Raw genomic sequence first — 20,000 nt, 5'->3', positions numbered from 1 at the left:
CCAGTCCAGTCCAGCTTTCAGGTCTGGTCTCCCTCTCCGGTCCGGTCTCCCTCCCTGGGAGCCGCCTCCCCTCCTCTCCCAGGGTCACATGGCTCTCCTGTCCAGGCTGCAGGTGGGCTCCTGGCTGGTGCACGTCTGTGAAACATGTGATCATGCCATGAGTAAACACGGGAGTGGGGTCTCTGTTCCAGGTGCTGCTTACACAGAGGAGGAGGAGGAGTGGTCAGATGAGTTTGATGATGATGCAGAGGAAGTCATGCCAGGTGGGAAGAAGCTGCCTCCAGAGGCTCCTCCTCCTTAATGTGACAGTGTAGCCATGACGACGCACAGCTCTGATACGCTGTCTCCCTCCCCTCCACAGTGAACCCCGGTCAGGAGGAGGACCTGTACGAGCCGCTGCCCTCAGCAGGGACGGAGGAGGAGGACATCTATGAGGACGTCAGCTCCATTGTGAGTCTGACCTCTGACCTCAGCTCAGCCAGCAGAGACAAACACAGATGTGCTGATGCAAACAAAGATCATGAGAGCTCAGGAGAACAACAACTATGCAGACAGATTCATTTTAACCTCCAGGTTTATTAGATTATGAATTCAATTAAATGTATTCAATCTAAATAGTTGTTTTGTGTGGGTGATCAGGCTGGAGATGCAGAGGGGCAGGGGATCTGTGCTCGAGCGCTCTATGACTACCAGGCCGGTACGAACACACACACACACACACACACACACACACACAGACACACACACACACACACACACACACACACACACACGCAGACACACACACACGCAGACACACACACATGCAGACACGCACATGCGCACACACACACACACACACACACAAACACACACGCAGACACACACGCACACACACACACGCAGACACACACGCACACACACACACGCAGACACACACACACACAACTTCACTCATGTTCCATCATCTCTCCTCCACAGTTGACGATACTGAAATCACCCTTGACCCCGATGACATCATTACCGGCATAGAGATGGTGGACGAGGGCTGGTGGAGAGGGTTTGGACCGGACGGACGCTACGGAATGTTTCCTGCTAATTATGTGGAGCGTCTGTGACTCAGAGCTTCATGTTGATGTGAAGATGGATTTGATCTCACGCTCTCTGAGCTCATCATTAAAGGAGTCCACTCACGTCTGTGTGTTCAGTACTGAGACCTCTGTTCTTCCTGTCTGATTGGATATTTCACACATTTCAGATCATCAATACACAATCAATGCTGTCATTCTTCACAGTTACAAGGGAGCAAATCAAAGTAATGGAGGAGAAACACTTCCCTTGTTTCCTGACACATTCATAATATGTGAGTAGGTCAGAAGAGAAGGGAATTATGATCACACACAGACAACTCAATAAATACAACAAGATATTTACATGGTTTATACATGAAGACAGATGTTTACATGTTTATAACTTTCATTTCACTGACTTTCAACTTTCATCATTCAAGTTGATTAGTATATCAGATCATTAGTATATCTGATCATTAGTATATCAGATCATTAGTATATCAGATCATTAGTATATCAGATCATTAGTATATCAGATCATTAGTATATCTGATCATTAGTATATCTGATCATTAGTATATCTGATCGATGACCTAACTCATAAATCAAGGTGATTTCCCTCTTCCAGTTCCTCCACACCGCTCTGTGGCGTGTATTCTCTGTTCCCCCTGCAGAGGGCAGTAGAAGGGCACAGAGGGAGGATGCACGCACGGTCGTCATCATCCTGCGACCAGCGACAGTGAGGAAGGAGAAATGGTTGGAAGGTTTCTGCTGCTCCGCTCCGTCAGGGCTCTGGCGGCCCGCCGACCCACACTCCCTCTGCTGAGCCGCGGCATGGCGACCGGAGGTGAGAAGTACTCACTCAGTACGACACCGCGAAGTGTGTTAACAAACAAACAAACACACAAACACACACACACAGCGGCTGTAATGAGTCTGTAATGAACTGACTGTGTGTGTGTGTGTGTGTGTGTGTGTGTGTGTGTGTGTGTGTGTGTGTGTGTGTGTGTGTGTGTGTGTGTGTGTGTGTTTGTGTGTGTGTTTGTTTGTTTGTTTGTTAACACACTTCGCGATGTCGTACTGAGTGAGTACTTCTCACCTCTCACCTGAGGAGAAGAGAGCCCAGAGTCCTGAATGTGGACAAGAAGTGGGCGATGTAAACAAAGTGCCTCTCTCTCTGTCTGTGTCTCTCTCTCTGTCTGTGTGTCTCTCTCTCTCTCTCTCTCTCTCTGTCTGTGTGTGTCTCTCTGTCTCTGTCTCTCTCTCTCTCTCTCTCTCTCTCTCTCTGTCTGTGTCTCTGTCTCTGTCTGTGTGTGTCTCTCTCTCTCTCTCTCTCTCTGTCTCTCTCTGTCTCTCTCTCTCTCTGTCTGTCTCTCTCTGTCTCTCTCTGTCTCTCTCTCTCTCTCTCTCTCTCTCTCTCTCTCTCTGTCTGTGTCTCTGTCTCTGTCTGTCTGTGTGTGTCTCTCTCTCTCTCTCTCTCTCTGTCTCTCTCTGTCTCTCTCTCTCTCTGTCTGTCTCTCTCTGTCTCTCTCTGTCTCTCTCTGTCTCTCTCTCTCTCTCTCTCTCTCTCTCTCTCTCTCTCTCTCTCTCTCTCTCTCTCTCTCTCTCTCTCTCTCTCTCTCTCTCTCTGTGCCTCAGGATCCCTACAGCATGATGAAGCCTAAAGAGTACACAGGCTCCAAGGCCGACCCCCACCTTGTGACCTCCGTCACCAACAAGAGGATCGTGGGCTGTGTCTGTAAGAGAGAGGGGGGGGGTGGGCGTGTGTCTTGTGTGTGAGTGTGGAGCTGGTAGCTGATGCTGTGCTTGTATTTGCAGGTGAGGAGGACAACACGTGTGTGGTGTGGTTCTGGATCCATGAGGGTCAGGCTCAGCGCTGCCCCTCCTGTGGGTCTCAATACAAGCTGGTGCCCCACCAGCTCCCTCACTAGTGTGTGTGTGTGTGTGTGACCTGCTGACCTCATCTCTTGGTCCCATGTTCTGCTCTCATGTGATCACGGGTTCTTCTCTGTTACTCCAACATGTCTTCAGTCTGTATGATGTTTCTCTGTATTCTAAGAATAAAAGCCTAAAGTCATCTGTGTCTCTCACTTCACTAACACGAAGCAGCAGAGAGGATGTGGAGTAGAGGAACATGCAAGGCGTCATGACGACAAACAGGAGAAGAAGAACAGAGATGACCTCATTACATCACCACACAGCTCAGTGAGTGAACACAGGAGATAGGTTGAGCTCTTATTGCAGAAGTCAGGCAGAGCAGAGCTTGAAAATATTCAATATCAAAAAATTAAAATCCAGTCCGTCTAATGAAATAAGTGAATTATACCTCAGAGTATTTTAGGAAGGTTGAATAATATCTACAGTTTTCTTAGATGTGAACTCTTAAGTCTGCGCTGCCGCTCCGCGCTGCGTGCCGCTCTGCCGTTCCGCTCCGCCGCGTTGCTTGCCGCTCTGCCGCTGCGCTGACCCGGTCCGTCGCTATACAAGATGGCGGCCGCGCTCCTGCCGTAAACTCCTGAGCTTCCCAAACAACTTCAGCCTCTCGTCAGAAGAATGAAACCGAGGCGTTAACGACCTTTCCCCCGGTGTCACTCCGGAAACGCCTTTGACTACCGACTGTGGATGATTCCGGTGATGGAATAAAGCGCGTTCTTGCGGGTAAGAAGCGAGAGAGACAGCAGGTTAACGAGCGGAGCTACCTGCGTTAGCCTGCTATCGGCTCAGCGGACGGGCTAACGTTAGCATCGTTAGCGTCTCCCATTCTGTTAAATGTCTGCGTTCAAACACAAGCGGACGTTTAGGAAATAAGAACAGACGCTTAACTAAATGTTGATGTAATCGTTCCTTTAAGGAGAAGTGCTGACAGGTTTGTGCTGTTATGATCTCCAGCTCGCTGCGGTGTTTAGCTGTTAGCTTGTTTGTTGTGACACTTGTTATTCACCTTATTGTTCTTAATTTTTGCTTTGTTTGTAACTTGTGGTGTTGCTCACTGAACGGATTATCTAAGATGACAATGATTGAATTGACAACTTACTCCGATGAGTATTGTGATGAACCTTACCTACTGACAGAAATACCGAGTTTAGTTTGACACTGATTTATAAGTTGGAGATCATGACGTCATCTGACTCCTTCATCCTCATTCCTGCTTGGGCCTCCTCATTGACCTGACCAAGTGTCTGTAGGACCTCATTGACAGGTTAGTTCTAGAGCTCCTCAGTCAGTGTGTTGCTCTCAGTCCCGACTGAGGGTTAGTAAAGACACTATACAGTAAATACTCAGTCACTCTTAGGCTCTCATGATGCTGATGGAGGTGGAGAGGAGGCCTGAGGACTCCTGCTGTGTCCCCCACATATCTTACACCTGAGGTGGAAAGAAGCAGAGACATGTTGAATGTCCTCTGAGTAAACATGATGCACTCACTGCATCCTGCTCAACCAGTTATGGCTTCATATCTGGAAACAAGAGTGACTCAGTGTGACTCAGTGACAGGAGGACGTCCATGAAGCTGAGACGGCTTTAACCTGCCGGGACCTTTCTGTTGGAAGTATGACTGGTGCTGTCATCCATGTGTTATGTTAGTGAATGCAGTGGTTTAGCAGTGTGCCAACATGGGACTCCAGCATTGGTGTGTGTGTGTGTGTGTGTAGTGAAGAATGGATTCATGAGTAAGTTGTTAAATGTAATAAACAGTTCTCAGAGCGAACCCTGTCCTCTGTCCTGTCAGGCCCTGTGTGTCGGTCCAGCATGGACAGCTTCTTCAAGGCAGCTGTGTGTGACCTGGACAAACTGCTGGATGACTTTGAACTTCATTCAGGTATGTGACAGAAATATATGGACAACAAAGTCTGATCCATAACTCTGGGTTTCTCTCCACCGTACCAGAAATCATGTGTTCTCTCTCTCTGTCTGTGTGTCTGTGTCTGTGTGTGTGTGTGTGTGTGTGTGTGTGTGTGTGTGTGTGTGTGTGTGTGTGTGTGTGTCTTCAGGTCTGTAGGTCTCTGATGGACCCTTATGGATCCATGATCACATGTTAGAGCCTCTAAAGCTCCTCTACATGAAGACAGAAGCTTAGTCACAGACTCACATGTTGACCTCTGAACAACAAGCTGTTCTATTGGTGATGTGGAGCTTTTATTGTGGAGACCAGAACTTTTCTTTGTGCTGTAGAAGAAAGAGTTCATCCAAAGACCTCCAGACCTCCAGACATGAAGAGAAGCACACACATGTACACACTGACACACAGAGATGAAGTGATGTGAGGTGACTGACACTTCAGAATCTAGAGATATGTGACATCATTGTTGTGAAGTTAGTTTAGACAGCACTTGTTCATGTGATGACATCACTTAGTGAGTCAGATCATCTGTGTGTGTGTGTGTGTGTGTGTGTGTGTGTTGTCATGTAGTAGCTGTAGTCTGTCTCTGTTGTAAGCCACACACACACGTCTGCAGGTCCCTTTGACGTGTTCTCCTTCTTCTTGCCTTACAGAGGAGCTTGACTGTAAACCTGTCTTCCTGAAGCCCTCCTCCTGCTCCTTCTCCTCTCTGGGCTCTCAGTGTTTAACCTCAGAGACGGCCACCATCCCACAAAGCCTCCCTGACCTCAACGCTCTTCATTATGGCTCCAGCCCCAGCTGCCCCGAGCCCTCCGCCGGTCCTGAACGCAGCCCCGATGACGGAGAGGCCAAAGGTCAGCCTCTCACCGGAGTGGACCTTCTGTCCTCTGTGGATCGCGGGCCAGCAAATAGTTGTGTGCCTCCCTGCCCAGATCGAGCTTTGAAGCCGGTGTGCGACCTCGTCAACGACACTGGCTCTGCCATGCTGGTCAGGGCCGAGAGCCACGACGCCTTCAACCAGCTGGATGTGGTGGAGATGCACATGGAAGAGGAGGAGGAGGAGGAGGAGGCCCTGCTGGTAGACTTCGACAGCCCTGTGGTGGCTCCACCAGGAGGGGAGGGGAGCGAGCCCAGTGGAGCTGAGGGAGAACCTGGAGAGCTTCATCCCTATTCTGCCTCACTCAGCTTGTTGGATGTCATTCTTCCTGCAGCAGGAGAGCGGAGCTGTGAGCCCTCAGATGATTCACCAGAGCCTGCTGGCAGAGAGGAGGTGCATACAGAGGAGGTGGACAACTCTCCACACTCTTGTGAACTAGAAGGTGCACCATCTGCTTGCGCTATTAATGACAACTCAGCCACAGAGGAGGAAGAGGAGAAGCTGCAAGAACCTTTGGATGAGGCTGATGCAGCTTCTCCTGCAGGTCCCAACACCAGGCCCTCAGACGCTGAGGCGGTTTGCTCCTCATGCTTACCTGTAGCCGTGTCTGTGTGTGGAGCTCTGGTGAAGCCTGACAACTCAGGAGAAGAAGAACCTGGGCAAGTGGAGGGTCAGCTTGAGGAGGAGGAGGAGCTCTCTGAGAGCGCAGAGGCAGACTCATCCCTGGACGTCGGAGAGGAGCCGGTGATGCAGGTCACAGAGGGTAGAGTGTCACCAGAGGGACAGCACCTCTGTCTCGGATCTCCCGCTCTGCCTTCTTTGGACGTGGCCTCCTCCTCAGATCTTTCTGAACCCAGCCCGTCGGATCCTCCCGAGTTGGGCTTTGAGTACCTGCCTGAGAGCGAGCGGGCGGAGCTTCTGGTCACAGACGAGGAGCTGGACGCCTTCCTGCAGAGCCACGCTGAGGCAGAGCAGGGGAGAGGGGTCTACTACTGCAGCAGCTCTGGGGAATGTGGCCAGCATGAAGGCCTCTCAGAACCAGGAGGCCTGGAGGACAGGCCGGGGGCAGAGGAGCTGAGGAGCCACGGCCCAGCGAGGCAGGAGGGACGTGTGTCTGTGGAGGAAGGTGCTCATGCTGGGGGTCCGGCACCGTCACAGTTCTCCTGCCTTACTGTCCCAGCAGAGCCAGAAGTCTTCAACCTTTCTCCACCCAGCAGCACCTACAGCAGTCCTGATCCACAGCCCTCATATGGAGGAGCAAGACCCAAGCAGCTCTACTGCCCAGCTGCTCCATCTCCCCAGCAGGTGAAGAGGAGGAGGAGGAGGCTCAGATGCTCAGCGGCTCTTCTGTAGGACCGAGCACATTAGAGGAGGAAGAGAATTCACCTGTAAGTCCTAATCCATCAGAAGATCATCCCAACATGGGGGGTCCCAGCTGTGTGTACGCTCCTCAGGAGTTGCAGGAGAACAGTGTGGGGAACGATGAGCTGTCAGAGCCGCCGCCCTATCCTGGAGAGCCCCTCAGAGAGGAGGGGGCGGGGCCTGGCAGCAAGCAGCCTTCTTGGGTCCCAGACTCTGAAGCCCCCAACTGCATGAACTGCTGGCAGAAGTTCACCTTCACCAAGAGGAGGCATCACTGTAGAGCCTGTGGGAAGGTACACACACACACACACACACACACACACACACACACACACACACACACACACACACACACACACACACACCTCACTAACATGTGACCAAGCAGGTCTCACACATGGTCCACTGTCTACACACACTGTGTGTGTGTCTCATGTTATCTCTCTGTCTCTCTCTCTCTCTCTCTCTCTCTCTCTCTCTCTCTGTCTCTCTGTCTCTCTCTCTCTCTCTCTCTCTCTCTCTCTCTCTCTCTCTCTCTCTCTCTCTCTGTCTCTGTCTCTCTCTCTGTCTCTCTCTCTCTCTCTCTCTCTCTCTCTCTCTGTCTCTCTCTCTCTCTCTCTCTCTCTCTCTCTCTCTCTCTCTCTCTCTCTCTCTCTCTCTCTCTCTCTCTCTCTCTCTCTCTCTCTCTCTCTCTCTCTCTCTCTCTCTCTCAGGTGTACTGTGCTGTGTGCTGTAACAGGAAGTGTAAGCTGCAGTACCTGGACAAAGAGGCGCGTGTGTGTGTCCTCTGCTTTGATGCCATACACAAAGGTAAGACTCACCTGGGACACACACACACACACACACACACACACACACACACACTGAGAAGAGACGAAGCCAAAGCTCTCAGGTCCAGCAGTCCTCCTGTGTCTGTTGTTCTGGGTTGATGCTCCTCAGTGTGTCCAGAGAGGATTCACTCAGTGAGGAGAAGAGGCAGAGCAGAGCAGAGCCCAGATGTTCTTCTCCCTGCTCAGGCTCTTCAGTGTGTAACAGATGGAACATAGATGGATGGGTACATTGAGAGCTCTGCTCTTCATCTGGAGATGATGAGCAGAGCTCCATGTGTGAGGTCTGAGCTGGAGGAAGCCAGTAGATCCATGCTGTCCTTCAGGCCTCTGGTCCTGGGACCTGTGGGGTCCACAGAGCGTTCAGAGAGCTCAGCCTGCAGACTGCAGCAGAGCCAGGGAGACAAGGGGGGATGATGGATGGAGAGAGGAGGGAGGAGGGAGGAGAGAGGAGAGCTACAGCAGGACACTGGCATTTGTCCTTGAGTGTGTGTGTGTGTGTGTGTGTGTGTGTGTGTGTGTGTGTGTGTGTGTGTGTGTGTGTGTGTGTGTGTGTGTGTGTGTGTGTGTGTGTGTGTGTGTGTGTGTGTGTGTGTGTGTGTGTGTGTGTGTGTGTGTGTGTGTGTGTGTGTGTGTGTGGGTGTGTGTGTGTGTCAGACATGTGATCCTCACATGGCGTCTAATTTAAGAAGAAGGAGGTGATCCACTTTCCTTTGGTGCCGCCCCTCTCTCACCCCTGCCTCCTCCTCCTCCTCCTCCTCCTCCTCCTCGCTCTTCATCTCTCATATCAGTGAGCTGCACCGCACACACCCCGAGTCAGAGCTAACAGGCTAATCAGGCTAAAAACACAGCGAGTCAGAGCCAGAGTGTGAGCGGAGTGAAGGATAGTGAAGGTGATGAAGAGCAGGTGAGGAGTGTGAGGTAAGACGTGTGTTTCTGCAGATGTTGCAAAGTGCCGATGCAGAGTCTGGGTGTTCTGCTGCTGCATTGTTGTGGTGCTGCTGCTTAGGCTCAGTAGCTTTGGTAGATTCCTCCTCTTTCTGCTTTGTCATCCTGATACTTTACAATCAAACTAACTCATCTGGACGTAGGAATGTTTGGTTTTAGTTTGAACAACTTGTGCTGTTGTGGTGTTTCTCTGCCTCTTGTTTGGGTTTGTGAGCTGCCGGCTTGTTGTTGTTGTTGTTGTTGTTGTTGTCCATAAAGATCTATGATTGTACAGGAGCGCTGCGTCAGCACGAGCATGAGGCAGAGTGAGTGACGCCTCTGTTCATCACAGCTCAGTCAGTCAGTCAGTCAGTCAGTCAGTCAGTCAGTCACTACCGAGCAGCAAACCTCCAGAGAGATGAGGATCAAAGCCTTTCTGTAAACACAGGTGCCATAAGTGTGTGGACACAGATGAAGAGGATCAAACCTTCACATTCATCATCAAATATTTTGTCCAAAGTCAAACAAAACAACAATCACTGAAAGTGATCAGTCAACATGAAGCTGCTTCCTGTTTCAGACACTGATGATTGATTTCCATTCATGTCTCTGAAGCTAATTCAGAGTCCAGGCCAGGTCAGAGTTTGTGTTGTGCTCAAGGGCACTACGGCTCTGAGTCCTTCAGTCAGTGAAGGAGAGAACATGAAGATCCTCACATGGTGTTTAGATGACGTCCCTCTGTGATGTAATCACTGCTGGATCTTAGGTGACCTCATTGTTGTTTTCCTCCAGATCCACTAGTAGAGAGTTCCTGAGTCTCTGCTACCATCTAGTGGTGACCAGGTGTAAACACAGGACAAAGAAACAGCTCCAGGACAAAACTCTCTCTCTCTCTCACTCTCTCGCACTCTCTCGCACTCTCTCTGTCTCTCTCTCTCTCTCTCTGTCTCACTCTGTCTGTCTCCCTCTCTCTGTCTGTCTCCCTCTCTCTGTCTCTCTCTCTCTCTCTGTCTCTCTCTCTCACTCTCTGTCTGTCTGTCTCTCTCTCAATCTCTCACTCTCTCTGTCTCTCTCTCTCCGTCTCACTCTGTCTGTCTCTCTCTGCCTCTCTCTCACTCTGTCTCTCACTCTCACTCTCTCTCTGTCTCTCTCTGTCTCTGTCTCTCTCTCTTTCTCTGTTATCTCTCGATCTCTCACTCTCTCCCACTCGCTCTCACTCTCTCGCACTCTCTCGCACTCTCTCTACCTCTCTCTCTCTCTCTCTCTCTCACTCTCTCTGACTCTCTCCCTCTCACTCTCTCTGTCTCTCTCTCTCTCTCACTCTCTCACTCTCTCCCTCTCACTCTCTCTCACTCTGTCTCTCTCTCTCTCTCACTCTCACCCTCTCTCTCACTCTCCGTCTCTCTCTCTCTCTGTCCCTGTCTCTCTCTCTGTCCCTGTCTCTCTCTCTCTGTCCCTGTCTCTCTCTCTGTCCCTGTCTCTCTCTCTCACTCTCTCTCACTCTCCCCCTCTCACTCTCACTCTCTCTCACTCTCCCCCTCTCACTCTCACTCTCTCTCTCATTCTGTCTCTCTCACTCTCTCTGTCTCTCTCTCTCTCTCTCTCACTCTCTCTCACTCTCCCCCTCTCACTCTCACTCTCACTCTCTCTCTCATTCTGTCTCTCTCACTCTCTCTGTCCCTCTCTCTCTCTCTCTCACTCTCTCTCACTCTCCCCCTCTCACTCTCACTCTCTCTCTCTCTCTCATTCTGTCTCTCTCACTCTCTCTGTCTCTCTCTCTCACTCTCACCCTCTCTCTCTCTCTCACTCTCTCCGTCTCTCTCTCTCTGTCCCTGTCTCACTCTCTCTGTCTCTCTCTCTCTCTGTCCCTGTCTCTCTCTCTTGCCCTCTCTCCGTCTGTCCGTCCCTGCAGCCCAGGCCTTAGAGCGGATGATGAGTCCTACGGGTCCGAGCCCAAACCCCAACGTGCCGTCTGAGTACTGCAGCACCATCCCCCCTCTGCAGCAGGCCCGAGCCGCCGGCACTCTGAACTCTCCTCCCCCTACTGTCATGGTGCCTGTGTCCGTGCTCAAGCAGCCAAGCAACGACAGTACGAACGCTCCTCCAGTCTGGCATTTGCTAGAATTGTAATGTTTCTGACACTAGCCTCCTAAAAACACCGTGTCTTTGTTTTATCAGCTTGTCCTCGCGAGCAGAAGCGTGTCTGGTTTGCCGATGGCATCCTGCCCAACGGGGAGGTGGCAGACACCAGCAAGCTGTTGGTGAGCGGCCGCAGGAGCTCGCAGGAGCTCAGTCCCGTGACCGCAGACGCCGTGACGGTAAGACCGACACGCGGCAGACACACAGACCCGGCCGCCGGACCCGAAGGGGGTCGGTCACGCGGTCCCGATCCCGTCTCTCCTCAGCCCGGCTCATCGGGAGCAGAGGCGGTGACGTGCGGCCCGTCGGCCCCGGAGGCTCCCGAAGCCGCCGAGGTGCTGCGCCCCCCGGTGTCTGGACCCTGGGACTACGCTTTACTGTGTGGACTCAGCTCCTCGGTGAAGTGGGACCCCGGTCTGCAGCCGGACAGCGAGGAGCTTCCTCCGCTCCTCATCACCACGGGGGAGGACCAAGCAGGAGGTACGGCAGCTTCGCTCACCTGCAGGGCCGCTGCTGCTGAGGGCAACGCTCAAAGAGCTGTGTGTTCTTTCAGATGTGTTGGTGGAGGAAAGCCCCGCCCCCTGCCAGATTCTGCACCTGTTGGAGGAGGGAGGACCCCGACCTTTGACCTTTGTCCTCAATGCCAACCTGCTGGTCAACATCAAACTGGTCACATGTGAGTGGAGCACAAACCTGAGCTGGAATGTGTTTGATGAAGAGGAGGAGGATTCACACACTGAGGTGTGTGTGTGTGTGTGTGTGTGTGTGTGTGTGTGTGTTCTCCCTCAGACGGGGGGCATCAGTGCTGGTTCCTGGGCTCCAGTGGTCTCCAGGCTGTGGGTCAGAGGGAGCTGCTGTTCCTGCTGGAGTGTCTGCCTGAGGAGAAGACTCTGCCCAGAGATCTCTTCACTCTCTACCTCAACATCTACCAAGACGCCCTGAAAGGTAGAGGGCACACACACACACACACACACACACACACACACACACACACTTTCATCTTTACCTTCTGTTCCTTCTTCCTTCATCATACACAGGTGTGTGTGTCTTGTATGTGCGTGCACACGGTCCCTCACACACACACACACTGATGCCCATGGTGTCATGATCCTGGAGTCACACTGCTGTGTTTGTGCTTTGCTGCAGGGAAGTTTGTGGAGGATCTGGGTAACGTGACGTTCCTGAGCAGCTTCCTGGGCAGTAAGGATCACGGTGGGCTCCTCTTCTTCTCTCCCAGCTGTCAGCCCCTGGACGGACTTCCTCTGCCCCCCCAGCCTTTCCTGTTCGGTGTGCTGATCCAGAAGCTGGAGGTTCCCTGGGCCAAAGTGTTCCCACTCAGGCTGCTGCTGCGGCTCGGAGCTGAACACAGTGGTGTGTGTGTGTGTGTGTGTGTGTGTGTGTGTGTGTGTGTGTGTGTGTGTGTGTGTGTGTGTGTGTGTGTGTGTGTGTGTGTGTGTGTGTGTGTGTGTGTGTGTGTGTGTGTGTGTGTGTGTGTGTGTGTGTGTGTGTGATCTGCTCGTTTCCCTTTGATCTGTGCTTGTGATAAACTGACTGACTGATCATTTTCAGTGTATCCCACCACCCTCATCAGTATTCGATTTCGAGAGTCTGTGTATCGAGAAACTGGACACACCATCATGAATCTACTCGCTGTAAGTACCCTCCACACACACACACACACACACACACACTCATACACACACACATTGACACATTCACACACACACACACACACACCTGTGGAGGATCAGTTGTATCCCACCGTTGTGTGTTACTGCACTTGAGTGTGTTTGAGCTCAGGATCCAGAGCCTCTGACTCACTGCAGCTCTGTGCTGCCCCCTATGGGTGGAAAGCAGCTTTAGATGAAGTGGTGTGTGTGTGTGTGTGTGTGTGTGTGTGTGTGGAACAGGACCTGAGGAACTACCAGTACAGTCTGTGTGTGGTGGAGGGCCTGAGGATCCACATGGAGATGGGCCACAGCTACATCGACATCCCCAAAAGCAGCTTCAACCAGGTCAGAGCGCCCTGCAGCAGCACACAGGTCACTCCTACAGGGCACAGGTCATGACCTCTGTGTGTGTGTTCACAGATGCTGAAGGTGGTGAACTCATCTAACGAGCACGTCATCAGCATCGGGGCCAGCTTCAGCCCCGAGGCAGACTCCCACCTGGTCTGTCTCCAGAACCAGGAGGGGAACTACCAGACCCAGGCCAACAGCAAGCCTGGGAAGACCCGCACAGGTCAGAGGTCACGAGAGAGAGAGAGAGAGAGAGAGAGAGAGAGAGAGAGAGAGAGAGAGAGAGAGAGAGAGAGAGAGAGAGAGAGAGAGAGAGAGAGAGAGAGAGAGAGAGAGAGAGAGAGAGAGAGAGAGAGAGAGAGAGAGAGAGAGAGAGAGAGAGAGAGAGAGAGAGAGAGAGAGAGAGAGAGAGAGAGAGAGAGAGAGAGCGAGAGCGAGAGCTCATCTTCCTCCCCCCTGTGTGTTGCAGTAACAGGAGCCAGCTTTGTGGTCTTTAATGGAGCCCTGAAGGCCTCATCAGGCTTCATAGCCAAGTCCAGCATCGTAGAAGGTAACAGGTCAACATCTCAGCACCTCAGGAGCATCTCAACCAGCCGCTAAGGTGTGTGTGTGTGTGTGTGTGTGTTAGATGGGTTGATGGTTCAGATCCCTCCAGAGACCATGGAGTCTCTGCGCACGGCGCTGAGGGAGCAGACGGACTTCCATATCCCCTGTGGCAAGAACGACGGAGGAGAGCTGAGAGAGAACGTGACCATCCGCTGGGTCAGCTGGAGGCCTCCTGTCAACGTGGGGTCAGAGCTCTGCACACACACACACACACACACACACACACACGTAGGTGAGGTCATGTGATCACGTGTCAGTCTGTGTTTCCCTGCAGCCAGAGCAGCAGGGTGGATGGTAGAGCTCTGGATGGAGTCCACAGTGTGAGGATGAAGCAGGAGGCAGAGTTTGAGTCTGAGGGGCGGAGCATCAGGTGCACAGAGGTGAGCGTCCCTGGGGTCCCTGGGGTCCCTGGGGTCCCTGGGGTCCCTGGGGTCCCTGGACCAGGTGCAGGTCTCTGAAGGTGTGCAGCTGTGTGACTGACTGAATCCTCCTGCAGGTGTTCTACCAGCTGAAGGACCCAGAGGGCAGCCTGGCCTCGGTGCTGCCCGCCTGCAGTCTGTTTCAGAAGGAGATAGCCTCGGCCGCCTGCGGCGCTCTGACCCCTCACCTCGCCGTTCTCTCCTCCGGGGGCATCAACTGTCTCTCCCTCCGAGTCTCCACGCAGGTTGACATGGTAACAAGATCAGAGCTCTGCATCTGTGAGGCCAAAGCTCTGTGCCGCTCTCTAACAGTCGCTCTGCGTCTCCTCTCAGGTGGAGTACCAGGCCGGGTCAGGAGGCCGCCTCCTCCCTCAGCGCTACATGAACGAACTGGACGGCGCCCTGATCCCGGTCATCCACGGAGGAAGCGCCGGCGTTCCGCAGACTCCCATGGACGTGGAGTTTGTCTTCTACATCACACACACCTTGTAACACACACGCACAGCCTCGCGTGCCAACAAATGACCTAATTAAAGATGGCGGAGGGCCCGGCTGCGTCGGGGCGTAACTATTCCACAGGAAGCGCGGCGAGGACGCGTGGCAGGTGACGGGACGATCCCGTGTCCTCGCTCCTCAGAGTTCAGACGTGAGGACGCTCAGCGCTCATCTGCTCACCAAAGCTGCTTTAACTCCACAAACCAAACGCTAAGTAGAGCCCAGCCGCTCCACCTGATGCCACAGAGACACTACACACATGTAGCGTGTGCGTTTGAACACGCAGTGCAGGGACCTGCTTTCCTCTCATGTCACACAGGAAATCAGCCAAAGAGCTTCTGCTTCTTGTCGACGGCAAATGAATGAAAACCAAAGCAGGCGGTTTGTGCTGAAGCTTCTGATTGGTTGATTGAGCTTCAGTGTGTTCAGTCTGAGCTTCATGTGTCTGGACGCCTTTGCCCTCCTGACCTTTCATGACCTTTCATGACCTTTCTCTCCTCCTCCCACCTTTACACTCCATCCCCAGCCTGGTGAGCTTCCTCTCTTCTTCTTCTGTGGTCTCACCTGTACGAGGCTCCGCCCAGCTCATTAACACAACCGATGTTTTATCAATGTCGGTTACCCTGGCGATGTAGTTTTTAAATTGATGATTGTTTTAGCCCCTAAGTGTTTGTGTGCATCCTGTGAACAACTTCCTGTATGTCCACAGGATGTAGACAGGATGTGTCTATGCCTGTCCCCCCTCACACGCGTGTGGAGGGGGGACAGTGCAGTGCTATAGGTCCCACAGGTCCCACAGGTCCCACAGGTCCCACAGGTCCCACAGGTCCCACAGGTCCCTGGTCCCACAGGTCCCATAGGTCCCACAGGTCCCACAGGTCCCACAGGTCCCACAGGTCCCACAGGTCCCTGGTCCCTGGTCCCTCTGTGTCTCTGGGGTCCTGGGGGCTCAGCTCAGTCCAAACATAAAGACATATATGCATAGAGATTGTAAGTTTATTTTAAATCTTGCAGACTTATTTTTGGAGCGATTCTATCCAAGCTTTCTGAAATGGAATCAGAGTTCATATTTTTGATAGATGAAGGTTGAGTCAGGTTCAGATCCCCTGTAAGCTTCAGTCAGCTTCACTCTGAAACTCAACCTGATGGGATCTCTAATGGAGGTTCAAGTGTTTACACACCTGCAGACTGTCAGGCGAAGTTCTGGACTTAGTTTCTTGTATGTTGGAGCATGTTGGAGCATGTTGGAGCTCTTCTTCACCGTCCTCTGGGCTCTGAGCTCCATGTGCAGATGTGATGGTTCTTCATACCTGCTCCTCCTGATGCTGCTGCACTACAGGCACTCAGCTTCTCTCTTCATGTGGAGGATCATCCATGAGGGTCCATTAGAGACCTGCAGGCCTGAAGAGAAGCACAATGACACACTGACAGAGCAACGGAGGTCAGAGGTGAAGGAGATGAAGACACAGACATCACTTTCCACATTCACAGCAAGAAGCAAAGTAACCTGGGTGGAGTTCAGTTTGACCTCCAGCTGTGTGGACCACATCTGCACGGTGCTGGTGCCATCTGGCAACATCTGCACATCTGCACAGGCAGTTCATCCAGGTGCTCCTCCAGATGTTCCTCCAGGTGAAGGTCCCTCAGCTTCTGCTCTGTGAGTGACACATGAGTCTTCTAACATGAATGCAGTAGATGATGAAGTGAGCTGAAGCATCAGAAGGTGAAGAAGCTTGACCCCTGACCTGCCTGTGCTCTTGATCACGTGTTGACCTGTGTGTGTGTGTGTGTGTGTGTGTGGCTGGATGTCTGTATTGATTGCCTGGGTGTGACTCATGTATTTATTGATCAGCAGCAGCAGCAGCAGCCTGGTTGATCTTCTTAAGGAGTCTGATCTGTTTAAAAATCAGTTTCTCTGCCTGTATTTAAAGAATAAAATGATTTTGATGCAAACTGGACTTATTTTCATTGAAATCTTTCTTAAGTATTGATCTGCTCACAGGTGACTTCATTGTTTTGATTGATCTTTATTCTAATGTGTGTTTATGAATGGTTGTTTATAATTATTTATGTTGAAGTGTTTCAACTTTTGACTTCATTTGGTCTTAAACTTTTGGAATCAGGTTTGAAGATCAATAAGAAGTGAAGTGAGACGACCCCCCGGAGGGCCCCGGGCCACAGGTTGAGAAACACAGTTAATGTTTTCCTCATGTTAAACACATGATGGTGGGGGGGGGCACACACAAACACAAGTGACTGTGTGTGTGTGTGTGTGTGGGCGTTGTGTTTGTGTGGGCGTGGGCGTGGGCGTGGTGTTTCCTGCTCTACCTCCTCTCTCTCTCTCTCTCTCTCTCTCTCAGTGCAGCAGCAGGATGAGCGGGCGAGTTGGAGGTCTGAGCGTCCAGCAGGAGGAGAAGCTGAAGGAGGTAAGGAGAACCTGAGAGGAGCTGCTGTGTGTGTGTGTGTGTGTTTCTGCAGAACTCCACACACCTTCTTCATCATCCGTTAGTGTCTGTTACCGTAGTAACTTTGACGCTGGGGACCTCGTTCAGAACATCACACACACACACACACACACACACACACAATGAAAATCCACATGAGTCAGAATCATTTGTTTCATGTAAACAACAAAGAGGCAGATGTGAGTGTTAGTAAGTTTAGACATGAAACCTGATCTCCATGTTCCAAGCTGAGCTGCCTCTGTGTGACCCTCCTCCTCCTCCTCCTCCTCTTCATCCTCCAGTTTCGGGGGAGGATCCAGGACGTCCTCCCTCACTTGCCGGCACAGCACGACCACTACCTGCTGCGCTGGCTCAGAGGTGACACACACACACACACACACACACACACACACACACACACACACACACACACTGTATCAAACCCATTGGGGGTTTGGGTCGCAGAGCAGAGGTCAAAGTTCAGAGGACAAACATGTTTATCATATACCTGTGTGTGTGTGTGTGTGTGTGTGTGTGTGGTCACGTGGGCCGGCTGACTCCGTGTTCAGCAGCCTGGAGGTCATGGAGGCTTGGATCGTTTGGTTGTTCCAATATTTACATTGGCGTTCACCTTGGACTGTTTGTCTGATCGGATGTATTGATCTCTGTGTGCTGTTATTGATCCAGAGCATCCGACCCCTGAACCTTTGTGCTCCTCTCTCTGTGCCTCCATGTTTTTACTTCCAGCCCGAAACTTCAATCTTCAGAAAGCTGAAGCCATGATCAGGAAGGTGAGCTGATTCATGTGTCTCCATGGTAACAGCTTTACATCTCACATGGAAGAAGTCGTTTGTAAATCAAATCCTCATGAACTCAGAGCGGCAGGTGTGACATGTTGTTTCCTGTGTGCAGCACGCCGCCTTCAGGAAGCAGATGAGAGCAGACGGCATCGTCTCTGAATGGAGACCTCCAGAGGTACCAACGACAAACTCACAAACGCACAAACGCTCACTGCTGCTGCTGCTGTGTCTCAGTGTGGTGCTCATGTTGTTGTCGTCATGTTGTTGTGGTCAGGTGATTGAGAAGTACGTGTCGGGGGGGATGTGCGGGTACGACCGAGAGGGAAGTCCCATCTGGTATGATGTCATCGGGCCCCTGGACCCCAAAGGCCTCCTGATGTCTGCCAGCAAACAGGACTTCCTGAAGACCAAGATCAGACACACAGAGATGCTGAGGAGAGAGTGTGAGAGCCAGTCTGAGAAGGTTAGGGACACACTCTTCATCCTCATATTCATATTCACTATCATCCTCCTCCTCCTCCTCTCTTCTCCTATTTTCCTCTTTCCTCTCTCTTCTTCTCTCCTCTTTCCTCTCTCCTCCCCTCTCCTCTCTCCTCCTGTCCTCCTCATTCTTCTGTCTCTTGTTTCCATCAGTTGAAGAAGAATGTGGAGTCCATCACTCTGATCTATGACTGTGAGGGTCTGGGCTTGAAGCACATGTGGAAGCCAGCTGTGGAGACGTACGGAGAGGTTTGTCCCACTGAGTGTCTCCTCTGTGTGCTGCTGGTCTCTTGGTCTCATGGTCTCTTGGTCTCATAGTCTCTTGGTTCTCCTCCCTGGCTCAGGTCCTCACCATGTTTGAGGAGAACTATCCTGAGGGGCTGAAGCGAGTGCTCCTCATCAAAGGTCCATCTTCTGTATGTGCTGTGGTCCGTGTGTGTGTGTGTGTGTCTCCACGTGGATCCTCACTGTGTGTGTTTAGCTCCTAGGATCTTCCCCATGGCCTACAACCTCATCAAGCACTTCCTGTGTGAGGAAACACGAAGGAAGATCAGCATTTTGGGAAGTAAGGCTGCTTTTCTAAAACCTCTCTGAGTATCCAGAGCTGCACATTTACACTCCCACGTGTGTGTGTGTGTGAGCAGGTGACTGGCAGGAAGTGTTACGGAAGCACGTGGACCCGGAGCAGCTTCCTGTGGTGTACGGAGGAACCCTGACCGACCCGGACGGAGATCCTCGCTGCAGAACCATGGTGAGAAGGAGACAAAGGTCCAATCAGCTTGGTCTCCTCACAGAGCAGATGCAGATGCAGATGTTTCCTCTGTGGCGTTTGCAGATTAATTACGGCGGTGTGGTGCCCAGGTCCTACTACATCCAGGACTCAGTGAAGGTCCAGTACCACAGCAGTGTGACAGTCAGCAGGGGCTCCGTCCTCCAGCTGCAGTATGACGTCATCACGCCCGGCAGCCTGCTGAGGTACAAACACACGTCCACCAGGCCCTCCATCCTTCCCTCTGGAGCCCGGCCCTGGAGCTTCAGCCACCCACTCCATCATGCCTGTGAATGAGACCAGAACCTCTCACCACCGCTGACCCTCGTGGCCTCCTGTGTGGAGGTTCTGACCCTCGTGGCCTCCTGTGTGGAGGCTCTGACCCTCATGGCCTCCTGTGTGGAGGTTCTGACCCTCGTGGCCTCCTGTGTGGAGGCTCTGACCCTCATGGCCTCCTGTGTGGAGGCTCTGACCCTCATGGCCTCCTGTGTGGAGGCTCTGACCCTCATGGCCTCCTGTGTGGAGGTTCTGACCCTCATGGCCTCCTGTGTGGAGGCTCTGACCCTCGTGGCCTCCTGTGTGGAGGCTCTGACCCTCATGGCCTCCTGTGTGGAGGTTCTGTGTGAGGTCCCAGCTCCATGACACCAAACCAAAGTCTCTCCTGTCGTCTCCCAGGTGGCAGTTTGCCAGCGACGGCGGCGACATCGGCTTCGGTGTTTACAGGCAAACCAAACCAGGCGGCGAGCAGAAGCTGGGCGAGATGCTGCAGCTGGTGCCCAGCGAACGCTACAACGCTCACATGGTCCCTGAGGACAGCTGCCTCACCTGCACAGAGCCTGGAGTCTGTGAGAGACACACACACACACACTCACACAACTACATACACTCATGTATGAAGAGAAACTCTTCAGAGTCAGAGTCATCAACCAGAGGGTCTAATAGAGTGTGTG

The 20,000-nt window shown here is 52.3% G+C and overlaps 3 protein-coding genes across 5 annotated transcripts in view; all 3 read left to right on the top strand.

The window, feature by feature from the left end:
- The window catches only part of LOC142990750 (drebrin-like protein B), a 6,118-nt gene extending 4,944 nt beyond the window's left edge, over positions 1-1,174 (top strand). For both annotated transcript variants that reach the window (XM_076140611.1, XM_076140610.1), the window contains exons 11-15: positions 1-112; positions 192-263; positions 362-450; positions 640-697; positions 961-1,174. The exon at positions 1-112 is cut by the window's left edge and continues 146 nt beyond it. In XM_076140611.1, coding sequence (XP_075996726.1) covers positions 1-112; positions 192-263; positions 362-450; positions 640-697; positions 961-1,097 — 468 coding nt within the window. In that variant the 3' untranslated portion in view covers positions 1,098-1,174. The remainder of the gene's footprint in view (positions 113-191; positions 264-361; positions 451-639; positions 698-960) is intronic.
- A 2,346-nt stretch (positions 1,175-3,520) lies between these two features.
- zfyve16 (zinc finger, FYVE domain containing 16) lies at positions 3,521-16,515 on the top strand. The gene is given in 18 exon segments (XM_076140604.1): positions 3,521-3,707; positions 4,777-4,866; positions 5,541-7,058; positions 7,061-7,419; positions 7,840-7,936; positions 10,793-10,969; positions 11,059-11,499; positions 11,573-11,695; positions 11,809-11,964; positions 12,166-12,390; positions 12,589-12,671; positions 12,930-13,034; positions 13,110-13,260; positions 13,507-13,587; positions 13,666-13,828; positions 13,918-14,023; positions 14,140-14,316; positions 14,396-16,515. Coding segments are annotated over 17 exon segments (4,191 nt in total). The 5' UTR covers positions 3,521-3,707; positions 4,777-4,796; the 3' UTR covers positions 14,555-16,515.
- A 385-nt stretch (positions 16,516-16,900) lies between these two features.
- LOC142990748 (SEC14-like protein 2) lies at positions 16,901-19,667 on the top strand. 2 transcript variants are annotated; one of them, XM_076140609.1, is made up of 11 exons: positions 16,901-16,983; positions 17,250-17,379; positions 17,749-17,792; positions 17,914-17,976; positions 18,076-18,264; positions 18,435-18,530; positions 18,626-18,686; positions 18,763-18,846; positions 18,926-19,032; positions 19,117-19,395; positions 19,426-19,667. In XM_076140609.1, exons 1-10 carry the CDS (start codon positions 16,930-16,932, stop codon positions 19,345-19,347), a joined length of 1,059 nt encoding a protein of 352 aa, XP_075996724.1. In that variant the 5' UTR covers positions 16,901-16,929; the 3' UTR covers positions 19,348-19,395; positions 19,426-19,667. The 2 variants fall into 2 exon arrangements, with proteins under 2 accessions (XP_075996724.1, XP_075996723.1); XM_076140608.1 differs by having other exon boundaries at positions 19,117-19,667.
- The last annotated feature ends 333 nt before the right edge of the window (positions 19,668-20,000 follow it).

Source organism: Genypterus blacodes, unplaced genomic scaffold (assembly GCF_046128005.1).
Source record: "Genypterus blacodes isolate CSIRO-AG114 ecotype Tasmania unplaced genomic scaffold, CSIRO-AGI_Gbla_v1 ptg000715l_1, whole genome shotgun sequence".
Classification (NCBI taxonomy): Eukaryota; Metazoa; Chordata; class Actinopteri; order Ophidiiformes; family Ophidiidae; genus Genypterus; species Genypterus blacodes.
This window is presented reverse-complemented; position numbering and strand designations above follow the sequence as displayed.